This window comes from Syngnathus typhle, linkage group LG8, assembly GCF_033458585.1.
Source record: "Syngnathus typhle isolate RoL2023-S1 ecotype Sweden linkage group LG8, RoL_Styp_1.0, whole genome shotgun sequence".
Lineage (NCBI taxonomy): Eukaryota > Metazoa > Chordata > Actinopteri > Syngnathiformes > Syngnathidae > Syngnathus > Syngnathus typhle.
In genome coordinates this window covers 8025866-8042748 of record NC_083745.1, presented here as the reverse complement: position 1 = coordinate 8042748, position 16883 = coordinate 8025866, and the positions used below count along the sequence as shown (strand labels likewise).

Below are 16883 nucleotides of genomic sequence, written 5' to 3'. Positions count from 1 at the left end.
GTTAGAGTGACTCCCAGTGGTAGTTATGTGAACATGCGAGATTGAAAAGTTTAATTGAAGTCAGGATTTGTGGATTTGTAATGCCTTTAACCAAACAGTTCAGCTTCAACTATTTAAGATTTTAAGGGAAAATATTTTTTCTTTTTTTTTCAAGACGTTCACCAATTTAGGTTTGGTATATTTCTATAGAAATTAAGTTCAACTATTGTTTACTTGTAGATGACTAAAACACAATAAGCATACTTACATTTCCGTCAAAGAGCACAAAATTAAGAAATAAGGACAAAGTTAATAATTCCGTAACTAACTATTTTGTTTATTGATGAATATTGAAAACATAAACATAGCTGCAGTTGCAAAAAAAAATCATTTTACTGTAAATTCAATTATGGACATCCAAATAATATTCCAGCAGTGATCCACTGTTAGAGTGAATGATGGCGCGGTATACATACTGTAAATTCTGTACAGGTAGAGTAGACAGAGAAGCTTTGTTCCCTAACATTAAACAGTAGTGCTTAAAGTATAATATTTACAGTACATGTATTTTTACATTTCTTAAACAATTCTCGATCTAGTGATTTAATAAATAATAGTAATGAAGGCAATGCTTGATGCATATATGTCCAGTATCACTCTCACCAAGTGTAAAACCCTCATCCGTGCAACATGCCTGGTTCGTGGTTAAAGGCTCATGTGGATTTGCAGTATGTGCAAATGACTATCACCACATTCCAAAATAGTTCATCAACGACTCTGGGCCGATGATGCAATGGCACGCCGACTGATCTTTAAAGCCTGTGAGCAAACCATGATGAACACTTGTCAATTGTGTTTTCCCTTCATTTCAGGTACAAATACATGACAATAATAGTATACAATAATTAGATGTTATATCAGCCCTTCTAGTTTTCCTCATCTTATTGGTTTAGATAAATACACGATAAGCCAGAGCCACGTGAGATCTTCTTAATGGTTTTAATCTTATGTGGTGTGCATAAGCCAGCCAGGCGCACCTCAAACAATTCTATGCACGCTAACTTCCCAAGAACATGTCATTAACATGTTTAACAAACGACATTTAAGTTGGAGAGTACATTTGAACTGCAATCATAGTTGAGATAAGGTTGCAAGTCGTTCTCATAGTCTACCAGGGAAAACAGTGGTACAACAAATTTAAAATCAACAACAAATAGCCAGGTGTGTGCATCTTGCCGGCAGCGCTTGTGATATTGCAGTCGTTGCTATAGCAGCAGTGAACTCGGTAGCTCTGACTGTTAACCTGGCTGCAGAAAGACTTGTAGGAGCAGGACTTCATCACCCCACCTGACAACAAACAATCCGGTCACGCTCATTTAGCTTCCGTCTTATTTGATTATGAAAAATGTGAGTTTGTGTTAAATAGCTCAGAGTGGCATCGGTAAGTCAGTAACTATTTTTTTAAGAGCTTATATGTTTTTGTAACTAAAGTGGGGTACACACATTGATGAAGATCTTAAAGTTCCGAGATCCCCCCCCCCCAAAAAAAATATTTCCATCAAATTGTATAGGTAATAGGTCACATTATTGGTGGGACAGGATTTGAAACAATTTATCTTGGACTCATATGAATAGAGGTGTGCAGACATTTTATAGTACCAAGTTTGATGTACAATAAAATGGTAGTTTAAGTGTTGGACTCACTGTTATGACCCGCCACCACAGCACAGGCATCTGAGTAGCTGGGACATGTTCTGGAGCCTTGTCGGTTGCAGTCTTCATTATTGGAGGCCATACATGTGTAACATTGGAGAGCAGTACCTGAGGAAAACACAGGAGAACCAAAGAGTGGGCAACCAAAGTTCTGTGTGTTTTTAGAAGGAGCGCATCTTGCCCCCTGGAACTGTTTAAGCGTGACGATGAGTCACTCGTGTAGTGCGGGTGTTATGCCCCATGCTGACTCCAATCAATCCCTTAAGCCTAAATGCTCAACACACACGATGAAAGCATTAGCCTGCAGTCCTATTAAAGGATTAGATGCAAGAATTGCATGCCAGTTAATAGACAACAACTAAACAGAGTCAAAATAGCAAATCTAACTGTGCTTTTAATATTTATAGTCTTTCTTTTGTGTCATTATTAACTCCTTCTATTATCCTGTCTCAAACTTAAGTTGTATACAGTGTAGCATAGCTTGGATTCATTTATGTTTATACCAGATGGCGACAAGTGTCTAAAAATGATACAACTAAGTCAATGTGACGGCAGAACAACACTCTTGAGTGGAAAAAAAAAGACAGATTTAAAGAAATACTTCTTACCATTTGATGTGAGCAGGACCATGAAAATCATGATCAATAAACAAGACAGCACAGCTCGCATGGTGCTTCCCAGGCTGTCAATATCCTTGTCTTGATCTCAAGATGAAAAGCAGGTTGTCCCCCTCACCCCACGCAGACAAGATCATCAGACCCTCAATATGGCCCTTTCTGTTCTGACTTACCAATGCATCTCCTCAAATGGAGGAGGTATACAATCGTGGAGTTCCGCGCATCTTTCCTCTATAGCCACACCCATCCTTATGTGAGTGGTCACTACTTCAACCCTATCTGAACTAACTGTGGCTGACCACTAAAGAGTGGACCTCTGAACTCATGGTTTCTAAAGCCCTGTACTAAATTTGTTGACAGACATCTGTTAGTGTATGGAAAATAATTCTCATATGATATGCAAAGATGATGTAAATTATGTAAATTACACACAGAAAAACAAAAACAATTGTTTGGATTTATCTATTTAATAATATTCATCCATTGGGGGGAAAAAAGGGTGTTCAAAAATAGTTTATAAAACGTGTTCTTTATGTGCCATTACATCACAAAGGTGCACAAACATCCAACGAATCTAGTCTTGCAGAAAATTGTAACTACATTAAAAAAACAATACCTAAGTATTGGTCCTATTTATGGATCGTTACTGGTCGGCGTCTCTGTGTGCTTTGGCTGCAGTGCTGCCCAGGGATCCTCCAACATGGACGGACTGAAGTACGTCTCGATCGGGCCGGGAAAATCATGCTGGGAAAAACAGAAGTAGATTGCCATTCATCTTCTCAAAACTTAATCTTGCTTGTGGGCAGCGCCAAATAATTTGATGTTAAATAATCGTACATTTAGTGCTTTGATTGGGTCATCTGACAGACGCCATTCAACAGTTTAGCAGCTTACCGAAGAGTTGGAATGTGTTGGCCTCCCGAAATTGTTTCCCCTTCGTTGCTTCCCTGAGAAATGACGGCCACCGCTGCCGAACATAGGAGACCCTCCAAAGCCCCGTGCTCCGCCACTACCTGGCGAATCTCTCCAATGTCCACGGTTGAAACCAGGGGAATACGTCGGAGAATTGGGTGTGTGTGCATAGTAGCCCTGTGGAGACGCACCACGGTGTCCAGCGCCTCTGTAGGGTGTCCGAGTCCAACCTGAAGGTGGGGAGGGAAATCTTTCGTTCCACTTTGGTCTGGTCGGTGTTTGATCCATATCGGTTCAAAATAGACTCAAAACAGTTATGCGCGACAACATCAGAACATAACAAAAATGAACCGGAACCGGAAATGAAGTGTTCTGAGTTTGTGACTGCAGCGCCGCTCAGTGGTTATTTACGTCAGTGCAACATAAAATAAATATAAACGTAAGTAGATAACCCCAAAAAAAAAGAAAAACGGTGAAGTGCCAGGTCATTCCTAGGTGAAGTAAAAAAAAATAAACGTATCTTTGTTAAAAAAAAAACATTTACATTGAGGATAAAATAATGCCCATGTTTATTATTCCAAAGTCAAAGTCTCCTTTATTTATAATCAATAGTTAAATTCCTAATTTGATAGGTAGATGTGTGACTTGTACGACACAAGTAAATAACCATCGGCTTATATTGCCATCTTTTATTGCACTTTGTAAGCAAATGCTGTACAGCAGTTGTGCAGACATGTTACTCATCAGTGTGACACAACAACCCAAACAAGACTGGGGCACATCTGAATACAGTCACAAATACTTTGGTTCATATCAAAATAAAATAAAAAAAATAAATTCCCATGGTCTCATCAAGACAGCTATGACAAATATCTACAAGGTTACATGAGGAAAGCACAGTACCTATGAATAAAAATTCTGACAAATTATTAATCATCTGTGTTTTACATAGCGGGCACATAAAAAGTTTTTTTCCCCATAATAGCATTTTCTACATTGTATACAAAACGGACACGTTTTTTTTTTCGTGCATGCAATAAGCTACAGTGAATATTTGTATTTTCTTAGCAATGAATCATTCTACAAAACAGGTTGCTGCTTCTTTTTTAGGGGGAGGAGGCGTCCAGAGAAGTGGGTAAACAGTCGTCTCCCTCAGTGGCTGTCATGGCAACATATTCAACAACAGTAAAACCCACAGGGAATCCTCATCAACATATGCTCCTTCAAGCACGCAGGCACACACGCACGAGCATACATCAATTCAAACACACACACACGGATATAGAAATTAATGACATGTTGTAGTTTCTAAAACTTTCAACGAGACCCCTGATACATCACAAAACAATGACACATCAAAAATATACAGCGTGATCAAAAGGAAGCTATCTGTGTGTATCCTGTAAACACAAGGTCAGTAGGAAGTTTAAGCTCAGTGTGGCTTGGAAAGTTCTTCCGAGTAATTTTCCTCCCACTCAAGTGTGCTAACACTTGCCCATCTTGGCTATTAGCTCATCGCAAATCTTCGTCAGCTCCTCAATCTCTTTGTTCTGGAAAACAGTTTTGACAGACAAATTCTGAAGTTGGAATTAAACCTTTAAATGATTTTTGATATTTTAAACCCCTATACTTGAGATGCATCCTAATTCTTGTGTGCTTCTTATTTGCAGTGGTCATAGTTTGTGCATCTATGTTACATATTTAGAAAGTATCTACATCTGAGGGTTGTAATTGCAATAAACATGACCCAACTGACCTTTTGTTCCAATGTGCGCTCCAGAGACTCCACTTTCATCTGCTCCTTCCTCAGACTGGCTTGGTGGGCAGCCTGCTCCTGCTTGGACTTAGCCCTTACCTGAGCAATGTCTGAATTGGCCCTGGAAACACATAAGGCATCTTTGTAGAACCTCCATAAGATATCAGAGGGAAGTACAATGGATATTGTTTTGCGACTTTGAGGAAAGTATACTCATTAATCATCATCCAAAATAACAAAACGTTTTACCTGTCAAGCTTTTCCTCTGCGTGAATCTTCAGAGCTTGATACCGTTGCTCCTCTTTACGGACTCTGGAGAGATACTCTTGTGCGCACTTCTTCAAAACTTCCTCATTCTACACAAAATGACATTCTATCATTTCCTTGTATTCATCGCGGTTTTCAAAGTTATTTTGCCACTGACAAGGGCCGTCATGATATTTTTGTCCTCCAAAAATTTACCTTGCGGAAGCCCTCAAGCACATCTTTCATTTTCTCGTAGCGTCGGAAGAGGTCAGCCAGAGATTTTTCCACAGAGTTGAGGTCGGCTAAGGCCTGGTCCTTTTCTATGATCAGCTGTTGAATGGTGTGGTGGGACAGAGACTTCTCTTTCTGGTCATCTTCTGTCACGCACACATACATAACAGTACATCTGGTGACGAGACTTGAATTTGGTACAGTTCTGACTCAAAGCTTTTCCAAAAACCAAAGTAAACCAGTCAATATTGAAAATATCAACTAAAGAGTGTGGCATGCATGTCAGGAATATAAATGCTGGCACAAAGCACAACAGAAAGAAAATACTCCGATTTGTACACACATGAAAATGAAATGAAAATGGACAAGCACGTGTCAGTGGACGTGAGGTGCGTTGGCTCCCTCAGTGACAAACCGATGGAGATGTGAGCGGGCACACACAAGTTGAAGCACAAGTCTGCAGTACTCACCTGGCATGCCTGTCACGATTATCAAATAGTAAGGCGCAAACAAAGGAGCAGAACAGAAACAAAAGGGACTGTGTTAAGTCAAGCTGGGAGCCAAAGGCACGTGAGAGCCGAGCATTTGGAGAATGTGAATCTCCGATTAGTGTTTTCAAAAGGTTCTGTGTAAAAGGGCACCGGCAGGCAGTCAAGCTGGCTTTGAGCTGAAGCGCCTTACAAATCATTGGCAATGGATTGGCACCATGTGCATATGCGTGTAGTCCAATTTGCAGTGCGGCAAAAGGTGGTGTCAGGAATTGTGACTCAAAACAATTTTAAAGTAGCTTGCAGTTATACCGATGTGATTATATGAAATCACAAACTCACCAATCATCTGTGCGATCGTCTTCTCATATTCAGAAACAATCCTCCTATAGATAAGAATCTGAATGTTATTATAAAGATTTGAGTTGATGTATTTTCAGTCGAACCAGAAAATAATAAAATAAGCATGACATATGTTGACTAAAATAAAATACAGGGTTAAAAAATATCCCCTTTCTCACAGTTTAATGTTATCATTGCTTCTCTTTGGCTTTTCTTTGCTTATTTGGGGGGGAAAGCTGGTTAACACATGTAAGACGAATGATTAGCCTTGCCCCCTCCCCTCCCCTTTTTCCTCCTTATCCTGATTTCAATCATCTAAATTAAGTAAGCCAAGTCTAGTCAAGGCTTGACTGGACCCCAACCTACCACCTTCTGACCAATGTCAGATTTTCTATCTTCCTTTTATTTTAAGTTCCTTTAAAGAGTGTTATAGAACCTGTAACATATGCTTTACCCATTTTCCAAATATGTACATGTATGACGATAAATATTTGATCCATAAGATTTTTTATTATCGCAGCTAAAAGGTTAACTTTAACAATAAGGGCAACGTAACCATGCGCTTACACCGTCATCCACTAATTAGTGACAATTCAAAACAGAGCATTATACCTCATCTCCTGCACCTCTTGACGGCTGTCTTCGTATTTTCTCTGCCACTCCAGCACCTCCCTCTCTTTTGTTACAATCTAAAGCAAAAAAATCTCACTGAATTAGGTGTGAAACACAGATGTGTAGAAAAAAAAAAAACACTATTTGAATACTGGACAAAACTTAGATAATTATGATGATGATGATTTCATTAACCCAGTATATTGAGGTTGTCATTTATGGTGGAATAAAATTGCATCATCATGAGAGCTGATCATAATAGAGGGGGAAAAATACCTTCGAAAAAAAACATTAAAAAAAAACAAGCACACTATATAGTCAAATAAATATAGTGTGGAATTTAGAGGGATGTGAATTCTAGAAGTAATATAGTAATTTATTTAGAAGTCATGGTTTTCCTTTAAAACTTAAAGGAATTACTTACTCCATTTATGGCTGGATTGAGGTATTTAGTTTGGAATTTCTTCATAAGGAAGTTTAGCAAGAAACCAGAAATAAAGAATAATAAACAATTTGTAGAAATTATATATACAAATAGAAAAACTATCCATCATTTCTTTACGTTATTGATGAGTGTATGCATAAAATGTTTGGGCACCTCCTCTTTTGCGATTCCCAGCGAGTGGTCCAGGTCTTTAGGAAGATGTGGACTCTCTCCATCAATGTAGCCGGTAGCGGTCGGGGCATACAGTGAGTTCTTGGATACTGAACTCTCGGACGGGAAAGAAACATCTCTGTGCTGCTTCCAGGATCCAAATGAGAAGAGCGAAAGAAAAGGAAACATAACCAGTTAGATCCCAGACAAATCAAAACGCAGTGCCATGCGCTGGCTGGCCTGATTGTACCTGAACCTCAACTAACAGGCAGCATCAAAAGGTACCACTCAGCAAAATCAATATGTAAATGAGGCAGGCTTGCAATGTTCCTGAAGACTTGGTCAGCTGCAGAATGAATTGATGGAACAGTCTTCATAGCCAAGCGATTGGCTTGTTAGAGAGCGTAGGTTGTTTGTGATTGGTACAGGCAAGGAGGGGCGGGGTAGAAAACTTCATCATATACAAGAGACGAACGACGGGATAGCACACTGCTGGTGTCATGTTAAAGCACTTTAACCACTAAGTGCTGGCTGATTATGAAAACAGACCCTGACCAAGATCTTAGAGTGACAAGGCGACCAAAAAATAAAGAAAAAATAAAGAACTATGTCATGATAATGTTTCCAGAGCCTCGGAGTTCATTCACCAAAACAAATACATTAAGAGGGATTTATTCATTGAGACAGATTAGGGTAAAACCACAGAGAGGTAGATGGATGAAACTGAGACTAATACAAAAGCCGAGTAAATGCCCAACTTTTGGTTTTGGGTTTATGCTCCAAGTGGTTGTGTGACTGTCAATTCCATTGCTTTCCAAATAAATGTAGTTATTACAGTACAGAGTCAAAAGTGGTTCACAGTGTTTGCAATTGCATTGTCTAACATGACCGAAAGAGCACCGCCTTCACATATACATAACCAACATGTTCTCGCTAGTACAATCTAGGTAGAAAAGGTAAAAATCCACACTTTAAACACCAGCAAGACAAATAGCGATTATGTCACACACCATTAGAGACATGATAAAAATAGAGGAGGCCAAATGAATATATTTAAGAACACAATAGCTCTAAGGGTACTTGTTCTCGGGAGACATTAAAACTAGTCAAAGTAGAGAAAGTAACACGCACAGGGATTGGAGACCAATTAAGGTAAGACAGCTGGCTACATTAGGGTGGTCTCCACTAAATGGGTCTATGGGAGCTAGTATGCAATGCAGTCTCTTGGTATTTGGACAGTTGCTTTGACTGTACACCAGTTAAAAGTACTACTGTCAAAATATCGAAGGACCGAGCAGCAGATGTGTCACGAGGGCAGGTAACAAACAAGTTATGTGTTCCTCTTACTTTTAATAAGGGTGAACCGTTGATGTTCCAGCGCCGTGTGCTGGGTTTCTTAAGGCGGGACTGCAAAATGTGTGGGACAAATAAACACTGAAAAAACCTGAATGATCCATCGTGCACAGCATGTGGCATCTGTACAACGGAATTTAGGTATACCCCTGTACAATGCAGAACACGACAGAGAAGAATTGGCCGAAACCTTTGTAATTATAAACCTCACATTCAAAAAGAATATAAAAATTGCTTGTAATAATAGTTTTAACTCTCAATAGGTCACAAACTATGATCCCATACCAGTTTGATATCAGTGAAAACACAAAACTCTGTGACCTCCACAAACAAACCAGGCTAAACTTACTGGAGTTTCTCCTGGTAATACAAATCACTTCAATAAACTTCCTTACTAATTGGTCAAAAGTGAAATTAAAATATGCAGTAGGTTACTGTACTGTAAAACTGGGGCCTCACGCTAAGAGTTCACTAGTATTATGCGGTTGGAGACTATGAGAAAACAAAGCATGTTAATTTACAGCCAGAAAAAAAACAATCATCAGCCCGTTCTAAATGTTTGTTAGTTGCGATAGTAACACTAAACACACAGAATGTGACCATTTTTTTGTAAGATGATGAACCCAACAAATGAGCTCATCACTAGTAATTGCCCAGACTGCTTCTGCAGTAATAAATAACACATTTCACGTCACATTCAAGCCTCTTAAGCATGAACAGGCAACATGCAAAAAAGAGGCGGAGATCTGATACGACACCCTCTTTAGGGTACTTTAGTACTTGCTGTGAGGTTTGAGCCATGTTAGATTTGCAATGAGGGGAATTTGATACTGAAGGGGCTGACAATGCAGTGACGCAGCTGCCATGTGGAAAAGGCCATGAGTTCGCTCAAACTCAGAATGGTGTGCTTAGGGAAGGATATTCATGCACCGTTCCTAAAGTCCGTATCGTGTACATTCATTAAGTTGCATCCTGGCAAAACACACACATCAGCTGCAGGCTAAAATCAACGCAGTACCTGCAAGGCTACAGTGGAGAGGGAGGGGCACTGAGAGATGTTTTTGGCTACTTGCAGAGCTTCTATCCGTAGGGCAGCAAGAACCAGCTCCTCCTGGGCCGCACAAATTGGGGGTTATCGTCCAATGTTGGGCGTGCGGCCCAAGGATGAGAGTGGAAGGGAAAAGCATATAGAACACTTGAGTTGACCACACATCACACTTGGTCCGATCTCACTTCGCTTTTGCGGCACGAGGGGAATGAAAAGGCAAGGGTGGGATGTTTACACAAAAACACACGGAAAAAAAAGAGGAGAATGTACTTTATCAGGTTGTTAACACACCTGGAGTTTTTGGGCGAATGCATTAGGGTTGGTCTCAGCGAGGTCGGGCGCCAGGTACTGCTCAGGGTGGTCACACTCAGACAGTCTTTTTAACAGGGACATGGTCAGGGTTGAAGAAGAGACCTCTTGGCTACTGAGCTATAGTGGGTGACCCGAGGGTGGGCACAGGGCGGAAAGGGAGGGGGGGTGAGGGGGGTGAGGTCAGCATGGCAAAGGAATAGCTCAGCGACTAAGTGGGAACTGGTCAGTTTATTGAGAGTAGTTTGGATTTCCAAATACGAATTGCTGTCAACCTGACTAACAGGGATTGTACAGGGGACTTGGAGCTGTATTTAGTTTGAATAAAAAAACATGGTATACAGACCAGAAATGAAATTAAATGACAGTGAAATGACGAGTGTATTTTTAACCAACACACAAGGAATTTCACTCTTAAAACTGCTGGGTTAAAAATTAGACCGTTGTTTTTAACCCAGACTGTTTAAGGGCCTCTACAGCACGCTGATTTCCAACTTTCATAAAAACAGTCTTTTTTTTTTTTTTTTTACACACCTGCTCATCTCTTTCTGTGCTTTGTGTTCGACTGAGTACTTCGCTCTCTCTTTTCCTGCCCTTATCTCCAACAGAGCCTTCGGGACCGGGCCTGGAACTTAACACTGGAGTCTTCATGCTGGCTGTTATCTGAGCCTCCATTTCTTCAAAACTCCTGCACATATAGAAAATCCAAATCTGTAAAATTTGGTCCACAAGCAAATGTCAAATTCACTATTCCAGTTGTACCCTGTGCATGGGGAGTTGGGCTCAGATCCTTTTGTATCCTTGGTTCCTTGGTTTGATAACGAGTCCAAGTTTAGGTATAACGACGGCTTCTTCACAGACGGTGGCTAAAAAAAAAACGTGAAAGAATCAACAACATATATTAGATTTTGTTGCGTAATCAGCGACCCGTGGAGCATACGCTGATACGTTTTTTGTCGAAGTTAAATTAAATACTCACAGGTGAAGAAGAGCCAATTTTCTCCATGTACTCAATCTCATAGTCTTGCACTAAAAGGCAAAGCAGATACAGATAAAGCGTTTGAATGACGGACATCTTGTTTTGTCAAAAAAATATTTGTATTAGTTAAAGTCTAAAGATGATCTAATGGTCGGTCTTACTACTGGAGAGTAGTGTGTCTCACCTGAAGACCGAAGACCGCTCTCATTCACAAATGACGTTAGATCCGATGGGTGAGGGAAGTCCTGCTGGTCTGAGTTCAAGTCTGAATCAACGTCGTGCAAGTCTGCTAACTTGTGATTGGTGGAGGAGGCCAGCTTCTCCTCATCCGTGGCGTGGCCGTCCTGTGGAGGAAGGGAGGCGGGGTCATCTGAATCCTAGCACGTAAACAGACAGAGTTAGACAAAACTCAAAAAGCCACAAATGTGATATACGCAAAAATGAACATACCTGTGAGTTGTTGGAGAACTGTGATTTCTTTGGTGACCTCTTTACCCTAAAAGTGTTACTGAAGAAAAAAAGATCATCATTAATCTAGACTCACACATTCAGATTAAAATTCTTTACAATATGTAATTGCTGTTAGCCAAAATTCTCTGATAGACAAAACATGTATTTTTAGTTATTATTTTATTTATTGGATGGACTTAGTTAGGAGATTCATGGAAACATTTAGAAAGCGACAGGATGAAAAATGACTCAAAGAAAGAAAGCGTCAAACTAAATCTGTTCTCTACAGTTGCAGGGAATAATAGAACCTTTTACTTTGGATAAGTCAAAACAAAAGTGTAGAAAATATATGAATTATTCAATAGTCTTCTTATACAGTAAGTGCTCCAGCGCTTAGTCATCATGAAGCAATTTTAGGTGTGTAATCCAAAATAAAGTATTCATCAAGACAAAATAATCATTTCCTTTTCATTTTTTTTGAGTGACATGGCTTGTTTGGTGAAAATGGAAACTCACAAATCCTATCATTTAGCTTCTGTCTATTGTTAGTGCCAAGAAGATGAGTTGTTGGTAATAAGCTAAATGCTTATTGATGACCCAAATAAAAAATGCTGACATGCTGGTTTACAGGGGGATCCACATGAAATTGGGAGTGATTGGCGATAATGGATAGTTGTGGTTTCCCTGTACTTACAACAAACAACATAGAGTGGACACACCTCTGGACCTCCTGTGACATGAGAATACAGTACATAGTAGATAGAAAAAGTCTACACACCCTTGTTTAGTTGCCAGGGATATATATGAGACCATTTAAAAAATAATAATAATTCTCAAGTCACATATAAACTATACAAATCAATTGGCAAGCAGACAATAATTTAGATTTGGGTGGTGAAAATATTTAACTGTTTTTTGTACAGGTTCACAAAAACCTGGCATCTGAAGAGGGAGGGGTGTGTAGACTTTTTATACCTACTGGTCCAGGTGAGAGAGAAAGACAGACAAAAGCCACTGACATTGTTGAGCAATGTGCCACAAACAACACAAACACATCTAAACAAGCAAACAATGCAGTATTGTTGACCTACACGACATTTGTAATAACCAACAAGAGTGGCTAAAATCAACTTACGATTTGATGGGAATTTTCTTCTTTTTTGTTGGTTTGTTCAGATTTTGATCTTCCAGCTCGCCAATATTGTCATTTTCCATGTCATCATTTGACGACAGCTCGAAAGAGGCCGAAGCCTTTGGAGGAGAGGCTGCCATCTTGTTAGAAGATTGAAAAGGGTCGACTATGGAGTCGTCAAAATCAAAGCCGTAAGTAGGCTCAGATGCTTTTGGAGAGTTGGCCACGGCTGTCTTGGTCATAAACGGATTAAAATTTGGATCTTCCCACTTATTGGCGTCAAAGTCGTAAGAACCTCGAGAAATGGGCTTTTCCTCGTCGTTCCCATTGTGTTCTGCTGGAATGTTATTGTCCAGCTGCTCAGCCCTTCCTGGCTGGGCCTTTTTTAACCCCAACTTTGGTTTCCTCAAGGGCATCTTGGCACCAGGTTTCTTGCCCAGTTTCTTAGGTGGCGCAGAAGCTCCGTGTGATGCCTCACTATTCTCCTCGGAGTAATCAAACTCCAGCCTCACAGACTCCCGTTTGGGTAGAATAGGTTGCTCTTCAGGGTTGCCTACTGGTGCTTCAGTGGAAGCTGGAGGAGAAAGCTGACTCAAGGCAGCGGTGGGGGGACTTTCTGGCAGAGTAGCAATGGGGGCACATTTAAGACCTTTCCGATCAAGAACAGGTGAGTTGGCAATTTTACTGCCTCCGGTCTTGAATGGGTCTATGCTCTCAAAGTTCTCTGGATCCCAACTGTAGGAGGCACTAGGAGGGATTGGGAGGTTTTCTTGGATAGGAGGACTAGATGGAAGATGGCTCTCCTCCTGGCACAAAGGTAAGGCAGGGACAGTGAGACTCCTCTCTGATTCTATATGCGTGGCTTCTTCTGGTAGTGGGGGTGGAGTGTCCACACGGGTTTTTCTAGTTTTTCTGAGGGTTCCTACAGGACTTCCACCTTCTGCCGGACTTTCCTTTCCGTCCGGAGTCACGGTTTGAGGCTTTGCACGCTTAATGATCTCCGGGGTGCTACTAGTAGAACATGGCCTCTCCGGGTTGGAGTTCTGCCTCAGGAGCGGTGTCTTCTTCACAGATCCAGGGCGGACTTTCTTAGGCCTACGGAGTGTCCCTGGATTACTTTCTGTGCTAACGCTGAAGGATTCCGAATGTGGGCGGAAGCCTTGTGCTACAGATCCATCCAAATCAGAAGTGTCAAGTTCTCCAGCCTGGAGGCTGAGGGAGCGAGTAAGCGGTTGACTTGATGACTCCGAAGCAAAAGGTTCAATGTTGTACGCGCCACTGGCAGCAATTGGCCTGTCCTCATCAAACACGATGGCAACTGGCTCAGAAATCAAGTCAGATGCTCTCTCGGAAGGGTCTTCTCCTGCGGAAGATGCAGGAAAGACCGTCATGACGAGTTTAGTCCTTAAAATGTCATTCTCATCTAATATCGTAAAGTATTTGGTGCCATCCTGTGGCCACGGCTTTGACTGCCTTGATACTGTTCTTTTACTGACCTTTGTCATCAGTGGTAAATAATTGGTTCTGTGGATCTGCAGGAGCCTTCACTGGTGTTGTCGACTCAGGAGTCTCGAATGCTCCATCGGAATCAGAGCTCCTACAGCAAAAAGACAATCGCATACTGAGTCAATGCTGCTATGAATCATTCTCACGTCACAATGATTAACCTGTCCGACCAACGACAATATTTTTGTGTCAATTTGGAGGACACGTATTAAATGTCAGGTATGGGAGACAACCACAGAGATGAATAAAACAATAGAAATTAGGAAAGACGACAATAGTGTTTTTCCTCAGCAGCAAAAATATTTCAAAAGACCACGTTAGGCTTGATACCCGAACGCTCATCATTGTGTTATTCAACAGCGTGTGTCTCTCGCGTTCCATCCTGTCTCACCTCTGTCTGACCAGCGCCCCTGCAGTCTTAATCATGCTGTCATGCTGTGAGCTCCAGGAGAGACGCCGAAACAGCCCGAAAGCTGGATCCAAGTCTGGACTGTCTGCTACTGCCCCTCCCAGTAGCGTGTCCCAGCCCCAGCGAGCCCACTGCAGTGGAGACAGAGCCTGCCACGCACTCACCGCCATAACGTCCAAAAGACGATACACAGGTAGACCCCCAATGTCTGTTCTATTGTGCACAAGATCTCTTCCGCTGTAATTTTCAACATTCGGCTCTCCTCTTTCTGATCAGCCCTTTCACGTTGCTGAGTCAGTAAGCATCATCCATGGATTCTTCCCATCTGAATGAGACTTGTCTGCAGACCGCTTGCGCTCTCCTCTCTCCCTTTTCTCAGCCTTCCGCTCTTCATCGACTTTCCCCCCTCCCTGCACGTCATTCGCTTCCATCGCTTTACTAAATCTAGAATGAATTTGTATGACATTTAAAATGTGACACTGACACAATGCACCCTTTGTCTTTGAAATGAGTCCCAAATGGAGAATAAAAATTGAGATGGGGAAATAAAGCAGGAACTTTAAGTCGAGAAGAGATTTGATATAACGCAGTCGTGAGAAAATGAGAAAAACGTTTGTTCTGATAATTTGTTCAGCATGTCCAGAGTAGAGTAATTGAAAACATAAAATGGAGTTCCAATGTCAAATATATGAAAATGTGAAGAGAGGCAAGACAATGTTAAAGCTTTTATTCCGAAGAGTTGACATTCATATGATACCTTATTTCAATGCTGAATTTGTCCCCTTCGAGACAGCTTATTTTCACTGCGACCGCACAATCAAGGTTGCTATGGTAACTGGAGTTGCCACCATATGTTTCATGATGGTGGAGGGGAAAATTGTCTGGCTGCACGTGCACGCATCGGAGAGCAGGCGAACTAACAAGGACCCATAAAGTATATCAAACCAAGTCCAATTTATATTTCATTCTACATGATGTGACTCTTAACTCATCTGATATTGACCGTTATGATGCAATATATGTGTGCAAAATATGCACACAGGAAAGGCATCACGTGGGAGAATGTTGCATCAGGCACAAATCTAAACAAACAGAGCACGAGCCGATGTTGAGAGGCCGATGTTGAGAGCGGAGACAGTCTGCCTGCCTAGAGACAGACCCTTTGTGTCTGAAGACGCTCTGCAGCTCCCGGCCAAATCCATAGTGCTTGGAATTACACCTGAGAATCTAATGAATATTTCATCTGCCTCAAGAAAAAAAGCAATGACAAGAGGATGGAGGAGGAACGCTGCTCTTCACACTCAACGACTAATCCCTCAAAAATATGTCGGTCCTGATGGTCAATATCGTCATCCCATTTCACTGCTGTTCTTTCAATCTTTATTTGCTCACTTTTTCCCTGTGCCCTAATTTACGTGTTGTACTCATCAATTCCTCCCATCATTTTGAATGTATATATTAAACAAATATGTAAAATAAGCATTATGTAAAATAGATATAATTAAAATTATGACATATCTGAAGCACTTTGTAAGAAATAAAAAGAAAAACACAAATATTCAGCAATAAAACAGACAATGCATGTAGTGTATGAATGACTTGGTCTCTGACCGATTTACAAATTATTTGTGGTTCTTGAGCGCAAATCTTTCCCCACTGAAGTATTAGGGGGTGTCTGAAAATTGAGACATGTGCACTACAGTAAATTTAATCTGTCATAGGATCTGTATCCTACATTTCAAATTTCATATTTTTATTTATTGATTTACCCATGTCCCTTCAATGGTACTTACACTCTGAATTAATGTCAACAAACCAACAGAGGGAGCTATTGTATGTTATGACCCTCTTCAATAGAGCTTAAAAAAATGGTGATGATAAAGATGGCAATAATGATGATGTCATGGGAACTGTACTTCCTGTGAAGCAGCTATTTTGGGTTTTCAAGAAACCGCTTAAATTGTTTGGTATTAAGTCTCATTTGATGGTGGGGGAACATCATAAGGAGGTGTTAATAATGATTGAGACAAAAGCTCGAATCAGTTGCAATTGCAAGAAAAATTCACCATTTTCCCAGCTAGGAAGAAAACAACCAAATCCTGAATGCATGTCAAAACAATTGAGTTCCCATTCTAAGAATGAGGTAATCCCACCCATCCTAATCTGACATATTGAGAGCAGACAGATGGCACATTAAAAACCACCG

At 40.8% G+C, this 16883-nt stretch overlaps 3 protein-coding genes across 7 annotated transcripts in view; all 3 read right to left on the bottom strand.

Annotated features, from left to right (window-relative positions):
- Positions 1-295: 295 nt before the first annotated feature.
- On the bottom strand, positions 296-2614 carry ly6pge (lymphocyte antigen 6 family member pge). Its single transcript, XM_061285637.1, has 3 exons — positions 2243-2614; positions 1684-1904; positions 296-1326 (listed from the first exon to the last, which is right to left on the bottom strand). Exons 1-3 carry the CDS (start codon positions 2359-2361, stop codon positions 1148-1150), a joined length of 519 nt encoding a protein of 172 aa, XP_061141621.1. The 5' UTR covers positions 2362-2614; the 3' UTR covers positions 296-1147.
- Positions 2615-2757: 143 nt separating this feature from the next.
- On the bottom strand, positions 2758-3592 carry mplkip (M-phase specific PLK1 interacting protein). The gene is made up of 2 exons (XM_061284591.1): positions 3204-3592; positions 2758-3053 (listed from the first exon to the last, which is right to left on the bottom strand). Exons 1-2 carry the CDS (start codon positions 3507-3509, stop codon positions 2943-2945), a joined length of 417 nt encoding a protein of 138 aa, XP_061140575.1. The 5' UTR covers positions 3510-3592; the 3' UTR covers positions 2758-2942.
- Positions 3593-3895: 303 nt separating this feature from the next.
- The window catches only part of tacc2 (transforming, acidic coiled-coil containing protein 2), a 31321-nt gene continuing 18333 nt past the window's right edge, over positions 3896-16883 (bottom strand). For 3 of the 5 annotated variants that reach the window (XM_061284569.1, XM_061284571.1, XM_061284573.1), the window contains 16 exons: positions 14259-14359; positions 12766-14125; positions 11631-11688; positions 11365-11557; positions 11181-11230; positions 10964-11067; positions 10736-10889; positions 10184-10321; positions 9863-9955; positions 7495-7635; positions 6897-6973; positions 6285-6328; positions 5440-5600; positions 5227-5333; positions 4978-5098; positions 3896-4771 (listed from right to left, as the gene is read on the bottom strand). In XM_061284569.1, coding sequence (XP_061140553.1) covers positions 4706-4771; positions 4978-5098; positions 5227-5333; positions 5440-5600; positions 6285-6328; positions 6897-6973; positions 7495-7635; positions 9863-9955; positions 10184-10321; positions 10736-10889; positions 10964-11067; positions 11181-11230; positions 11365-11557; positions 11631-11688; positions 12766-14125; positions 14259-14359 — 2968 coding nt within the window. In that variant the 3' untranslated portion in view covers positions 3896-4705. The remainder of the gene's footprint in view (positions 4772-4977; positions 5099-5226; positions 5334-5439; positions 5601-6284; positions 6329-6896; positions 6974-7494; positions 7636-9862; positions 9956-10183; positions 10322-10735; positions 10890-10963; positions 11068-11180; positions 11231-11364; positions 11558-11630; positions 11689-12765; positions 14126-14258; positions 14360-16883) is intronic. The other 2 variants (XM_061284570.1, XM_061284572.1) reach the window with 2 other exon arrangements.